The 13,216-nt window shown below is 38.8% G+C and overlaps 1 protein-coding gene across 3 annotated transcripts in view; it reads right to left on the reverse strand.

Moving 5' to 3' along the window:
• Positions 1 to 860: 860 nt before the first annotated feature.
• The window catches only part of LOC127378158 (uncharacterized), a 35,965-nt gene continuing 23,609 nt past the window's right edge, over positions 861 to 13,216 (reverse strand). Inside the window, exons 4-6 of one of the 3 annotated variants that reach the window (XM_051426847.1) lie at positions 2,664 to 2,741; positions 2,463 to 2,569; positions 861 to 2,373 (exon numbers count right to left, since the gene is read on the reverse strand). In XM_051426847.1, coding sequence (XP_051282807.1) covers positions 2,329 to 2,373; positions 2,463 to 2,569; positions 2,664 to 2,741 — 230 coding nt within the window. In that variant the 3' untranslated portion in view covers positions 861 to 2,328. Of the gene's footprint in view, positions 2,374 to 2,462; positions 2,570 to 2,663; positions 2,742 to 9,765; positions 9,901 to 9,989; positions 10,081 to 10,174; positions 10,253 to 13,216 lie in introns of those variants that run through there. The other 2 variants (XM_051426846.1, XM_051426845.1) reach the window with 2 other exon arrangements.

Raw genomic sequence — 13,216 nt, forward strand, 5'->3', positions numbered from 1 at the left:
GGACATCTCATTTTGTTAAATGCCTATCGCCTCCTCTTCTCCTCTGTGTCAGAAAGCAATCGAGGATGCACAAACTGAGAAATGAGAAAGGTCTATTGACCACCTGGAGACAGAAGTTTTACCCTGTTACCCAGCTCTTACTGGTCCAGTTACATTGCCAAGAACATAAAACTGCTGGTACGAGGTCATAGTTTCACCCCCGTCTGATTTGAATGTGACCATCGCACATCAGTTTCATATAGATGGGCCATTAGGGGCCAAATGAACCTGGGACTGGAACTGATGGGTGATGACATTGATTGGTTTAATAACAGTAAGATTTTATATAAAATCATACAATCAGGGTATATATTATGATGTGAAACTATCCAACACAATATAAAGAGGTGTCAGAGTCTTAAGTATTGATACACAGACTCTGACTCGTCAAACTATTGGTCTTTTGTTGCTTCATGTGAGCTGATAGAATTAACAGAAGATAAATGCTGATGGAAATAACAGTAAATAATAAAGCTATATTCCCCTCATCAGCATCTCGTGACCCCTCACAGTCACTGGGCCAGAATAACCCCTTTGGTCCCCTGGGGAAAAACCTGTCTACTTTTTAGTAAAATGTCAAATTTGAGCACAATATAAACATACAACTTAACTAATAATACAGGTGTTCCCTAAAAGCACCTGACAAATAAACTCTTAATGGATTTAATACACAGTGAACCTGAGGTTGTGGGTCAAAACCTGTGCTTCCTGTACACCTGAATGTGAATGGTTGTAATGAAGGTCTTATTCATTGCAGGAACTCTTTAATTGAATACACACGTTGTCTTTTTGTATAAATGGTCACAAATACACAAGATCACTTCTATTTCTTCTACACAGAATTTATTTTATTGTGTATTGACAGCAGTTGTAGTACAAAGTAAGAAATAGTGCCATAAATGACAAATCCAACATACTAAAAGTACAAACAGGTTAACATAAGGATTCACTCATTCTTGATGAGTTGCATATACCTGCATGTACAATATCAAATCGGTCTATGGTTAATTCAAAATGTTCAGTTACTATGTCCATAACACTGCACGTACATTTTTCTCCCCTTTCTGTGTAGGAAAAAAATAAGAAAAGTCAACTCCAGATGCTGTTGGTGTGCTGTGTGCAAATACTCGCACAGGGCAAACAACTGGAGAGATGCCACCATAAAAGGCTGCAAGAAGAACTTTAGCAATAGTGACATTGACATACTTCTGAAAGTGTCTCTTACTGTTATTCACTTTGAGCCACACCCTCTGTATAAAATGTGCAATTTAAATGAAATAAAACAATGCATTTTTATGCTTATTATGATAATGATTATCAATATTATTTAAAATCAAAAAGCCAGTAAAGGCTGAAATGAAATAAAAAAAAATGTATTCACCTCACTCCGTTCATTCTGTTAATGCTGTTCATACTGTAAATATCCTGCTAGTATATTCATATATGTATCTATAATGTTAAATAATACTTTGAGTGGTCGGAAGACTACAAAAGGCGCTATACAAGTACCTGTCCATTTACTTTACTGCTTTGTACTTCTAGTAAGATGCTTAACTGCATTTCATTGCCTAGTACCTCTACTTGTGCAATGACAATAAAGTTGAATCTAATCAATAAGACCCGGGACCCCCACTGACACTGGCTCTTAAACCCACCCTGTATATATACATTACATTCTTGTTTTTTATATTGCACATTACAAATGTCTTTATATATTTCACTCTGTTAACTTGCAGACCTGTCAGTCCATTGTTATGCACATTTCTATTCAGCTCTTTATTCATTTATTTAAGTGTCCGGCCATTTTTTACATATTCTCTCACTGTTTGCATTTGTACAGCTTCTTTTTATTGTCTATATTTTTTAAAATCTTATTTTCATTTTTATCTTGATTTCTATGCACCAATGTACCAAGGCAAATTCCTCCTTATCTGAAAACTTACTTGGCAATAAACCTGATTCTGATTCTGATTCTGCTCAGTATTCACCATGAAGGTCTGTGCAAAATTTGACCTATGATTTAAAGTAGTGCTGAAATGACGTTCAACGTCTTTCTGTTAATAGAAAAGAGTCCAAAGTGCTGCTGCTGATCACGAAAGTCCACAAGAGGCAAGTCGACTTCCTCCAGGATCCAAGATCTGAAGGTCTCACTGCTGCTGAACCAGCTGGTTCACTTGCAGCTGGACCTGCTGCTGGTTTGAATCCCTGAACTGATGAGACAGATCCAAGAGCAGGAAACACTCTCACCTCCATTAACATCAACTACCAATGTGCCTGTGAGCAAGGCACCTAGACTGGAGATGGTTTGTTTGGGGCATCGTCATACTTCAGAACCTGGAAGACAATGAACAGAAGTTTAATAATTAGTCAGCTGTCTCCTTAAAAAGTCTGGTATGATTTACACAACAAGGATTTACACTCACTTTCTGTTGTTTCTTGTGTTTAAGTAAATATCCACCGACTCCACCACCCAGGACCAGTAAGACGCAGACAACCACAACGATCAGAGCGCCAGGATGGGAACGACCAGCTGATGTGAAGAAAGCAAACAGAGAGAAAAGTTACAGTGACTGAAATAAACACAAAGTGTGATTCAGTTTCTGACCACGCAGAAGATTCTTCACCTCTAACGTTCGTCTCATTGTTTGGATCTGGAGTTTGGAGATCTCTGTCATCTGTCGTCGTTTGAACAGAGTTTGGTTCTGAAAAAACAGATTTATAATGATTTAAAACACAATATTATAACACTTAAAGCTTTGCAGACGTCTACAGTCAGCAGCTCTGTGAGGATATACTCTCACATGATGATTAATTCATTAAATTAATCATTTTTGGTTGTTCACAGTGTGAGGAGCTTCATGTCAGCACATCTGATACTAAAACAATCAGCTCATGACCACATCAAACCACACATTAAAACCAAACATCACAATGTGACCAACGCAGGGCACAGTACTCTGCAGAGTGCTGGCCTACTATATTCTGTAGGTTATCAGCAACAATAAGACAGAGAGAGGTCAGATATCAGCCTATTAACACACAAATGTATGAGCAAAGTGACGCTGATCTAATGGTGACAGTATGGATTAACCTTCTACTAATAAGTGTGAAAGGCTGATAAACCCTGTGTGTGTACATATATAGATACATATGAACTGAATTGAGTTTAATAATAAGTCATTTGTTTATTATTTAATCTAAAAACACTTACCAACATCAAGTTTAATGGTTGCTCCCCTCTGTTGGGTCTTTAACTCTATGATGAAACATGTGTATATTCCCTGGTCAGAGAGCTTCAGGTTGGTGATCTTGAGTGAAACGTTGCCGTGTTTCAGTCCGTCTGTGAACAGAGTCGTCCTCCCAACGTATGCTGACAGCTTCAGGTCCCTCTACGTCCTGGTTGTTATGGTAACGGTGGACATACTTGTTTTTGCTCTCTGGGTTTCCAGGGTCATACTTCCACCAAGTCACCGTCATTTCCTTGACACTGAGTGGAGGCTCCACATGACACGGCAGGATGACATCATCACCCAGAGGAGCCCTGATTGGCTGACGAGAACCGACCACCTGAGGACGATCTGAGAAATGGAGGAACAATTTTAATCTTCTGGAAATGGAGTGAAGTCTTTAATCTGATTTGCTGTAACTACTACAATATTAACTATTATTTTACTTCTCAATAATTCTAAACTGAACTGTATTTTACTGCAGTTGTGCTCGTAACTAACTAATAAACTAACAATTATTTCCATCATTGATTAACCTGCCAGTCATTTTCCTGATCAATCACTGGGTCTATAAAATGCTAAAAAATGCTAATAGTCTTTAAATAGTTGTAGTAGTTTCGTTTGACCAACAGTCCAAAACCCAGAAAATATTCAGTTTATTATAAGACAAAGAAAAACACAAATATTGATTATTTTTAATATTGTTTCAGCTCAATGTGTGTGTGTTAGAGTGTGTGTGTGTGTGTGTTAGTGTGTGTGTGTAAGCAATAGTAGCAACAAACATGATCTTACCTTCACTGGATGTCTGGACTCCCTCACTCAAACATACAGTCAAAGTCCAGAATAGGAAAGTGGAACCAACCATAACCCTGAAACTCTCCAACGGCGAGCTCCCTGTGACTCTGTTTGTTTCATGGAACAGGCCTCTGGGTGTTTATGTTCAGCTATAATAAAGAAAAAAACAACTTAGTGTTAGTTTGACATCTTTAACAGCTAGTTAATGAATACATTAAAAGTTCATATACACCTATACCAGGACGAAATTTTGATTTCAGAGGGAGGGGCGGACACAAGTTTTTTGTTTAATTTTTATTTTTTTGGCCTTTTGATGGCTTTATTTATAGAGACAGCTGTAGGGAGACAGTGATGGTGGGTGGAGAGAGAGGGGCAGGACACGCAGCAAAGGGCAGCGGGTCGGATTCGAACCCGCACCGCTGCAGCAGCTCCGTATACGGGTCGCCAGCTCTACCGACTGAAATAACCGGCGCCCCCCAACACACAATAGTTGTTCTTTTAGTTCTCTATTGCTACTTTTACGTTTACTGTTCCCTTTTTTGGTTTGACTGGTTGTAAAGAATGTAAATGTAAATATAGAATAAACATTCTGGACACACACACACACATACGCACATGGACACCGATTCAAACGTGAATGTGAATGAAACCTCTGATGTTACCTGGGCAACTGCAGCAGACCGGTGTGCGAGCAAGATGGAGTGACAGCGGGGACGGCCAATCACAAACAAACAAACAGCAGAGCCAATCGAGGAGCTTGTGGGCGGGTCTAAACTAACAGGCTTCAGCTTGAGCGGCCGTTTTCCGCTGAGCCCTAAGGGCTATTGCACAAAACCAAGATAAGGGATTAAGCCGGGATATTTTGTTTATCCTGGCTTAATTTAGCCTCAAGTCGGTTGCATGAAAGCAGGTTAAACTTATCCCGGCCAAGTTACTATGGTGATTTATTCTCTGCAGTTAGCCTGCTCCAGACCAGGCTAAGATTAATCCTAGTGATTCACCTGTATTTCCACCGTCAGTCCTGTGAGGAATTAATGTGCTTTACAGCATGCCCATGGTCTTTCTAAGTATGTTGCATCATTTTAATTATCCTGCATTCAAATATTACATATATATTGTCATTTCTCATTTCATTTAAATCTGTTGGCTGTTTGTAATTGCAACAGTCTTTTTATATTGATTCAAGTGGAAGTATTATTACTCAGGACAAGTGTTATATTGCTATGCTAATGAAGACTGCTTGTCAAAATCCTGTCGGAGGTTTCATAAATATGTGTTTTATTGTAGTAATTGAGATTACAAAACACAGCTGATGAAGTTGCAAAGGTGTTTTCAATGAAATCTGTGACAAGGGCAATATAGTATATATATTATGGCATGCCGTTTAGGAAATTAATCTTTGAATATATAAAATGAAACTTTGAATTTATGGAATGAAACTTTGAATATATAAAATGAAACTTTGAATATATAAAATGAAACTTTGAATATATAAAATGAAACTTTGAATATATAGAATGAAACTTTGAATATATAAAATGAAACTTTGAATATATAAAATGAAACTTTGAATATATAAAATGAAACTTTCAATATATGGAATGAAACTTGACTCGTCATCAAGGCACTGCTGTCATCTTGTAGAAGTGAGAAGGAGTCAGTCAGGAACCTTGTGGCAGCAATACTGATCAATGAGGACATTATTAACTCATTGGTAAGTGCTTGTAGTGGCCAAAATCCTTCCCATAGTACCCGTGCCCAATACCGTTCTCCTGACGAAGAAGTTCTTTTTAATGGTGGCAGGCCGACTACAACAGGCCTCAGGCTAAATCCTGACAGAAAAAGCAAAAAAGTTTTCCAGTTTAAGAAAGTATTGTAATATTTCAACTGATGCCATTTTGTAAAACCAGCTAATTCAGAAGGCTATCACTTTGATGAAAAGGATACAACTAGGTTTTGAATTTTATTATATATATATTCAAAGCTTCATTTCCTAAACGGCATGCCATTATTTATATATATATATATATATATATATATATATATATATATAATTCACACCTGTTCCCTCTTCATAATGGCTTGCCCTTTCTTGGAGGATGTACTGGATGAGGAAGCCCTAATCCTCAGACGAGCATTTAGTCATGAAAGAGTCTTCTGGGACAGGTCAGACCCATTGGCCGTTGGAGAGGACTATCTCATTGAGAGATACCGATTCTCAGGTGATGGACTAAGATATTTATGTAGGCTTCCTTTATTCTGTTGGGGATGCAGAGAACCTCAATAAAGGAACCATTTGCAGCACATATCCTGGCTTGGTGGGCCGCCCCCTGTGCCAGTTCTATGGGCTTTTTTTAACTGCTACAATCATACAGACATTCAACATGTCAGCAGACACCTAATCTATTCACCTCATTAGTTCACTGTTATCTACTTTATAGTCACTTTCCAGCCTGCAAAATGTTCTTATATTTAACTTTAACTTGCTGCCAGGTCCTTTTATGGCCAGACAAGTTTTTTCTTTATGAAGGATAGAAAGATAAAATAGATTTAAATAGATAAAATGACACACATTGTGAATAATTGTTTGCACTTAATCATACTTTATATTTCCTGAGTAACATGCACCTCTACTTGCCACATTTAAAGCAAAGTGTACAACAGTTGATTAGTGGACTTAAAGTAACTCCTTTAGTCCTTTAATTGGAGCCTAATGATGACAGTTCCAGTGGAGCACTGTTTATTCATTGTACAGTTTTGGACTACTTAAGCATTAAGCCGGTCCGCTATTGTCTGCCAGGCTTTCTCTCTTTCTTTAATTATGGCATTGGTATTGCCTTTTTTCTTATATCTTCCACCTCTTCATAGAACTCCATCAGGAGCTGTTGTTCAGTGGCCGTCAAATATGAAGCGTGACTCTGATCCATGTTCCCATCGGTGATTCTGTGAGCGATCACGAGGTCTATTTCAGTATGCTGTGAACACGCACTTATCCCGACTATCTACACCTGGCTTAACATAGCCGCACCTTTTCATCCTGGCTCCGCAAACGTGCAACCAATTAAGCCAGGATGCGCCGAGCAGGCAAGGTCAAGCTGCGCTTGCTCAATTATCCTGGATTTCTTTATCCTACTTTTGTGCAATACCCCTCTAGTGCTTGACGAGTGTCTGTTTGTGTGTGTGTGTCCCATTACGTCCGTGCACACACGCACACACACACACACACACACACGCACGCACACACACACACACACACACACACACACACACACACACACACACACACACACACACACACACACACACACACACACACACACAACTCCTCTTCCCCCAAACACCAAGCAAACACAAATCTATTCCAGCAACATCATAATAATAACAACATGTTTTGTCTCACCGTCTATCCATTGTGCCGGTTCCGTGTGTCTCTGAATCCATGTGACTGCGCAGTCACTAAACAGAAAGTAACTTTAACGCGACCGTTAACTTAAATAAATAACTCAGTAAGATTCTCAAATACACAGTCCAGGTCCAAACTCCCCGAAGAGACCCGGAAAACTGATCCGACAGAGCCCAACTGTTCGCGGGGAGCTGACAGACTGAGAACAGCGTGGGATGAACCAGTGACACAGAATGAACCCCGGAGATCTCTCTCATCAACGCATCATCCAGCTCTGGTTCATTCTCATTGGTTCAAAAAAAAGGGACTCTGATGACGTGCCTTGCTGAATAAAGGTAACCTTCGGGCATTCTCGGGTAGAAGTATAATTATAGTACAGTATGACACAATGTAAACAATGTTAAACCTTAATAAAAGACAGAAATAAAACTAAAACTGTTATAATCATTGTTATTTTCTATAGATTTCAGTGATTTGTAGTACAGAGTTAATTCTTTCATTAAAACCTTTACATTAAGGGCTGTGTCTTAATACATTTGTGTTTGTGGATTAAAGGATTTTCCTAAAATAAATCTAATATTCAACAGAAATTCTTTTTCTTACCTTCTGTGACCCTGATGTAATAATAATAATCTCTGGTGAAACGTTACAGCCAATCGTACATATCACACCAGAAAGCATAGACCATAAATAATCTGTAGCTTTTACACCGCAGCCACTGCAGCTGTTGTGATCAAGAGGGTTTAAAGTGAAGCTCTTTCGCCTCTGGAGGTATTTACAAGACTTTAAGATCCAATACGGTCGCAGTCATTCAGAAATGTGCTCAGGGGCTCCACCATGTAGAGCCTGATATATAATAATGGTAATAAGTCAACTGTTGTATTCTAAACTCTACTGGCAGACAATATAAGGTTTCTATCTACTGTAATATCAACTGAGAACAGAGGGGAGTGTATAAACTGATAGATAATGCTTCAGTGAGACTATATTAGAAGAGACTTTAGCTCAACATCAGACAGAGGTTGGCTGAGAGACAGACAGACACAATGAACACTGAATGTCTGAAAATAGGTTTTATTTCACTGTAATAAAAATTCATATTTCACAGTTCAAGTCAACATCAAAGCAGTAACATTCGACAATAATAATAATACAGTACAAAATCTCCAGGTAGCTTTCCACAAACAAATGCTTACTTATAAGTACTGTTAAATAGTAAATGGACAGTACTGTCAAGTGTGTTTATTATTGTCTTCCTGGAGACAGAAGTCGCATGTACTTACTGTGGTCTAAAACTCTGACACACACATAATAATAAACAGTGAATTAACAACGTTATGACTGTAATTTGGCATATAACATTTTCCAGTGTCAGTATGGCATTACAGAAAAATCAAAAAGCCAGTGAAGGCTGAAATGAAATAAAAGAAAAATGGTTTTACATGAAAATGTAAATATCTTAACAGTTGTATATATCTTGGTGTATTCCTCACTTTGTTCATTCTGTTAATGCTGTTCATACTGTAAATATCCTGCTAGTATATTCATATATGTATCTATAATGTTAAATAATGCTTTGAGTGGTCGGAAGACTACAAAAGGCGCTATACAAGTACCTGTCCATTTACTTTACTGCTTTGTACTTCTAGTTAGATGCTTAACTGCATTTCATTGCCTAGTACCTCTACTTGTGCAATGACAATAAAGTTGAATCTAATCAATAAGACCCGGGACCCCCACTGACACCGGCTCTTAAACCCACCCTGTATATATACATTACATTCATGTTTTTTATCTTGCACATTACAAATGTCTTTATATATTTAACTCTTTTAACTTGCAGACCTGTCAGTCCATTGTTATGCACATTTCTATTCAGCTCTTTATTCATTTATTTAAGTGTCCGGCCATTTTGTACATATTCTCTCACTGTTTGCATTTGTACAGCTCCTTTTTATTGTCTATATTTTTTTAAAATCTTATTTTCATTTTTATCTTGATTCCTATGCACCAATGTACCAAGGCAAATTCCTCCTTATCTGAAAACTTACTTGGCAATAAACCTGATTCTGATTCTGATTCTGCTCAGTATTCACCATGAAGGTCTGTGCAAAATTTGACCTATGATTTAAAGTAGTGCTGAAATGACGTTCAACGTCTTCCTGTTAATAGAAAAGAGTCCAAAGTGCTGCTGCTGATCACAAAAGTCCACAAGAGGCAAGTCGACTTCCTCCAGGATCCAAGATCTGAAGGTCTCACTGCTGCTGAACCAGCTGGTTCACTTGCAGCTGGACCTGCTGCTGGTTTGAGTCCCTGAACTGATGAGACAGATCCAAGAGAGGGAAACGCTCTCACTTCCATTAACATCAACTACCAACACACCCTGGAGCAAGGCACCTTGACTGGTTTGTTTGGGGCATCGTCATACTCCAGAAGCTGGAAGACAATGAACAGAAGTTTAATAATTAGTCAGCTGTCTCCTTAAAAAGTCTGGTATGATTTACACAACAAGGCTTTAAACTCACTTCCTAAGTAAATATCCACCGACTCCACCACCCAGGACCAGTAAGACCCAGACAACCACAACGATCAGAGCGCCAGGATGGGAACGACCAGCTGATGTGAAGAAAGCAAACATAGAGAAAAGTTACAGTGACTGAAATAAACACAAAGTGTGATTCAGTTTCTGACAACACAGAAGATTCTTCACCTCTAACGTTCGTCTCATTGTTTGGATCTGGAGTTTGTAGATCTCTGTCATCTGTCGTCGTTTGAACAGAGTTTGGTTCTGAAAAAACAGATTTATAATGATTTAAAACACAATATTATAACACTTAAAGCTTTGCAAACGTCTACAGTCTGCAGCTCTGTGAGGATATACTCTCACATGATGATTAATTCATTAAATTAATCATTTTTGGTTGTTCACAGTGTGAGGAGCTTCATGTCAGCACATCTGATACTAAAATAATCAGCTCATGACCACATCAAACCACACATTAAAACCAAACATCACAATGTGACCAACGCAGGGCACGGTACTCTGCAGAGTGCTGGCCTACTATATTCTGTAGGTTATCAGCATCAATAAGACAGAGAGAGGTCAGATATCAGCCTATTAACACACAAATGTATGAGCAAAGTGACGCTGATCTAATGGTGACAGTATGGATTAACCTTCTACTAATAAGTGTGAAAGGCTGATAAACCCTGTGTGTGTACATATATACATACATATGAACTGAATTGAGTTTAATAATAAGTCATTTGTTTATTACTTAATCTAAAAACACTTACCAACATCAAGTTTAATGGTTGCTCCCCTCTGTTGGGTCTTTAACTCTATGATGAAACATGTGTATATTCCCTGGTCAGAGAGCTTCAGGTTGGTGATCTTGAGTGAAACGTTGCCGTGTTTCAGTCCGTCTGTGAACAGAGTCGTCCTCCCAACGTATGCTGACAGCTTCATGTCCTCTACGTCCTGGTTGTTATGGTAACGGTGGACATACTTGTTTTTGCTCTCTGGGTCTTCAGGGTCATGCTTCCACCAAGTCACCGTCACGTTCTCCACACTGAGTGGAGGCTCCACATGACACAGCAGGATGACATCATCACCCAGAGGAGCCCTGATTGGCTGACGAGGACCGACCACCTGAGGACGACCTGAGAAATGGAGGAACAATTTTAATCTTCTGGAAATGGAGTGAAGTCTTTAATCTGATTTGCTGTAACTACTACAATATTAACTATTATTTTACTTCTCAATAATTCTAAACTGAACTGTATTTTACTGCAGTTGTGTTCATAACTAACAAATAAACTAACAATTATTTCCATCATTGATTAACCTGCCAGTCATTTTCCTGATCAATCATTGTCTTTAAATTGTTTGTTTAAAGACCACGATACCCTGCTTCATGTTCTATTTACTGTGTTGGTTTTACTCTGTGCACTCAGATAAGATGGGATGAGATGTTCCTTTATTGAGCCCCATAGGTAAAATCTGAACAGCAGCACAGGGTAACGTGTACAATATGTACGATACAACAGCCGAAATAACAAGATCCTAGATAAATGCTAAGGCAACATTAAGAATGCAAATTCTGCAAAGTCAAAGCCCCGTCTTTCGAACTCAGACCACAATACCATACATTTAATTCCCTCGAATAAATCGGTATTCAAGTCAAGCAAACCTAAACATAAGACTGTTAATGTTTGGACAGACGATTCAGCCCCCCTGATGACATTGGATAAAAATAAAATAATGCGCGGCCACAAGATAATTATTGCAGTCATTTCCATGCAGAGACTGTTGATTGTTAACATGGACAAGTTTGAATTAATTTCATTTTATTTTAATATAGGAATGAATTACAATGACATACTTCAGTCACTTGTACGGAGACTCATCTTGTTTTACACATACACACACACACACACACACACACACACACACACACACACACACACACACACACACACCACACCACACCACACCACACCACAACACAACACAACACAACACAACACACACACACACACCACACCACACCACAACACAACACAACACAACACAACACACACACACACACACAACACAACACAACACAACACAACACAACACAACATACCACAACACAACACACAAATGCGACTGATTTGCGGCCTTCATCATGTCTTCTTCTCTGGGTTTGCAGCTTATATCTCGTGGCCACGAGGTAGCAATGTGTGGCCATGCATTTAATTTATCCTTCCCTCTTGTTTTATCTTCCCTATGTTTGTTTGATTGAGTATGGTTATGCCCTCATGTTTATTTGTTGTTTGTAAAGCACTTTTGATCTCTGGGTCAAAAAGGTGCTATATAACTAAAGCTTTACTTACTTATTGCTTGTTTCTGTGAAGCAACAAACTGTAGCACTGTGCCCAAGACAAATGTCCCCTCTGGGACAATAAAGTTTATTCTATTGTATTCTATTTAATGCTCATACATTTGTGTGTTAATAGGCTGTTATCTGACCTCTCTCTGTCTTATCGTTGCTGATAACCTACAGAATATAGTAGGCCAGCACTCTGCAGAGTACTGTGCCCTGCTTTGGCTGGCTGTATACGTATATATCATATTGTGATGTTTGGTTTTAATATGTGTGGAGGTTTGATGTGGTGGTAAGCTCATTACTTTATTATCAGATGTAATGACACACACACACCCGCGCTCAGGGTTGAAAAGTAGCCTACCGGAAGCCAAGGTAGACTCTCGATTTAAAGTTAAGCGTTTGCATAAAAACATGAACATTACCGTCATCAGAAGTCCAGACTCTCGTCAAAGTGCAGAAGAGAAAAGTGAAACCAAGCTCAGAGTTCCTGAAGTGAATCATAAATATAAACTTTGGCAACCCAAAAAACATGTGTAGAGTCGAATAATGTGCCATGTGCTCTAAGAGCCGGTACTTCTGCTTTCATGAACGTGCTGACATACAACAGTAGGCGTACTGAGTCATTTCCTTATGTTAGGTTACTTCCTGCTCCTGTACAGTGTCTGCTGCTGTAGCTCTGTCCTGTGGACGCTAAAAACGTACAGTTATACTCATTACAGGGGTTATTTACCCACTTAACATTGAAAAGCAGACTAGTTCTACCTAAACACTCGAAGCTACTTCCTTCTTTTAGTGACTCTCGAACCTACAGTTCACCACCAACAGGTTCATGTTAACAATACATTTTCCCCACTCAGCGAATCACCCACTGAGAAACC

This window comes from Dicentrarchus labrax, unplaced genomic scaffold (assembly GCF_905237075.1).
Source record: "Dicentrarchus labrax unplaced genomic scaffold, dlabrax2021, whole genome shotgun sequence".
Lineage (NCBI taxonomy): Eukaryota > Metazoa > Chordata > Actinopteri > Moronidae > Dicentrarchus > Dicentrarchus labrax.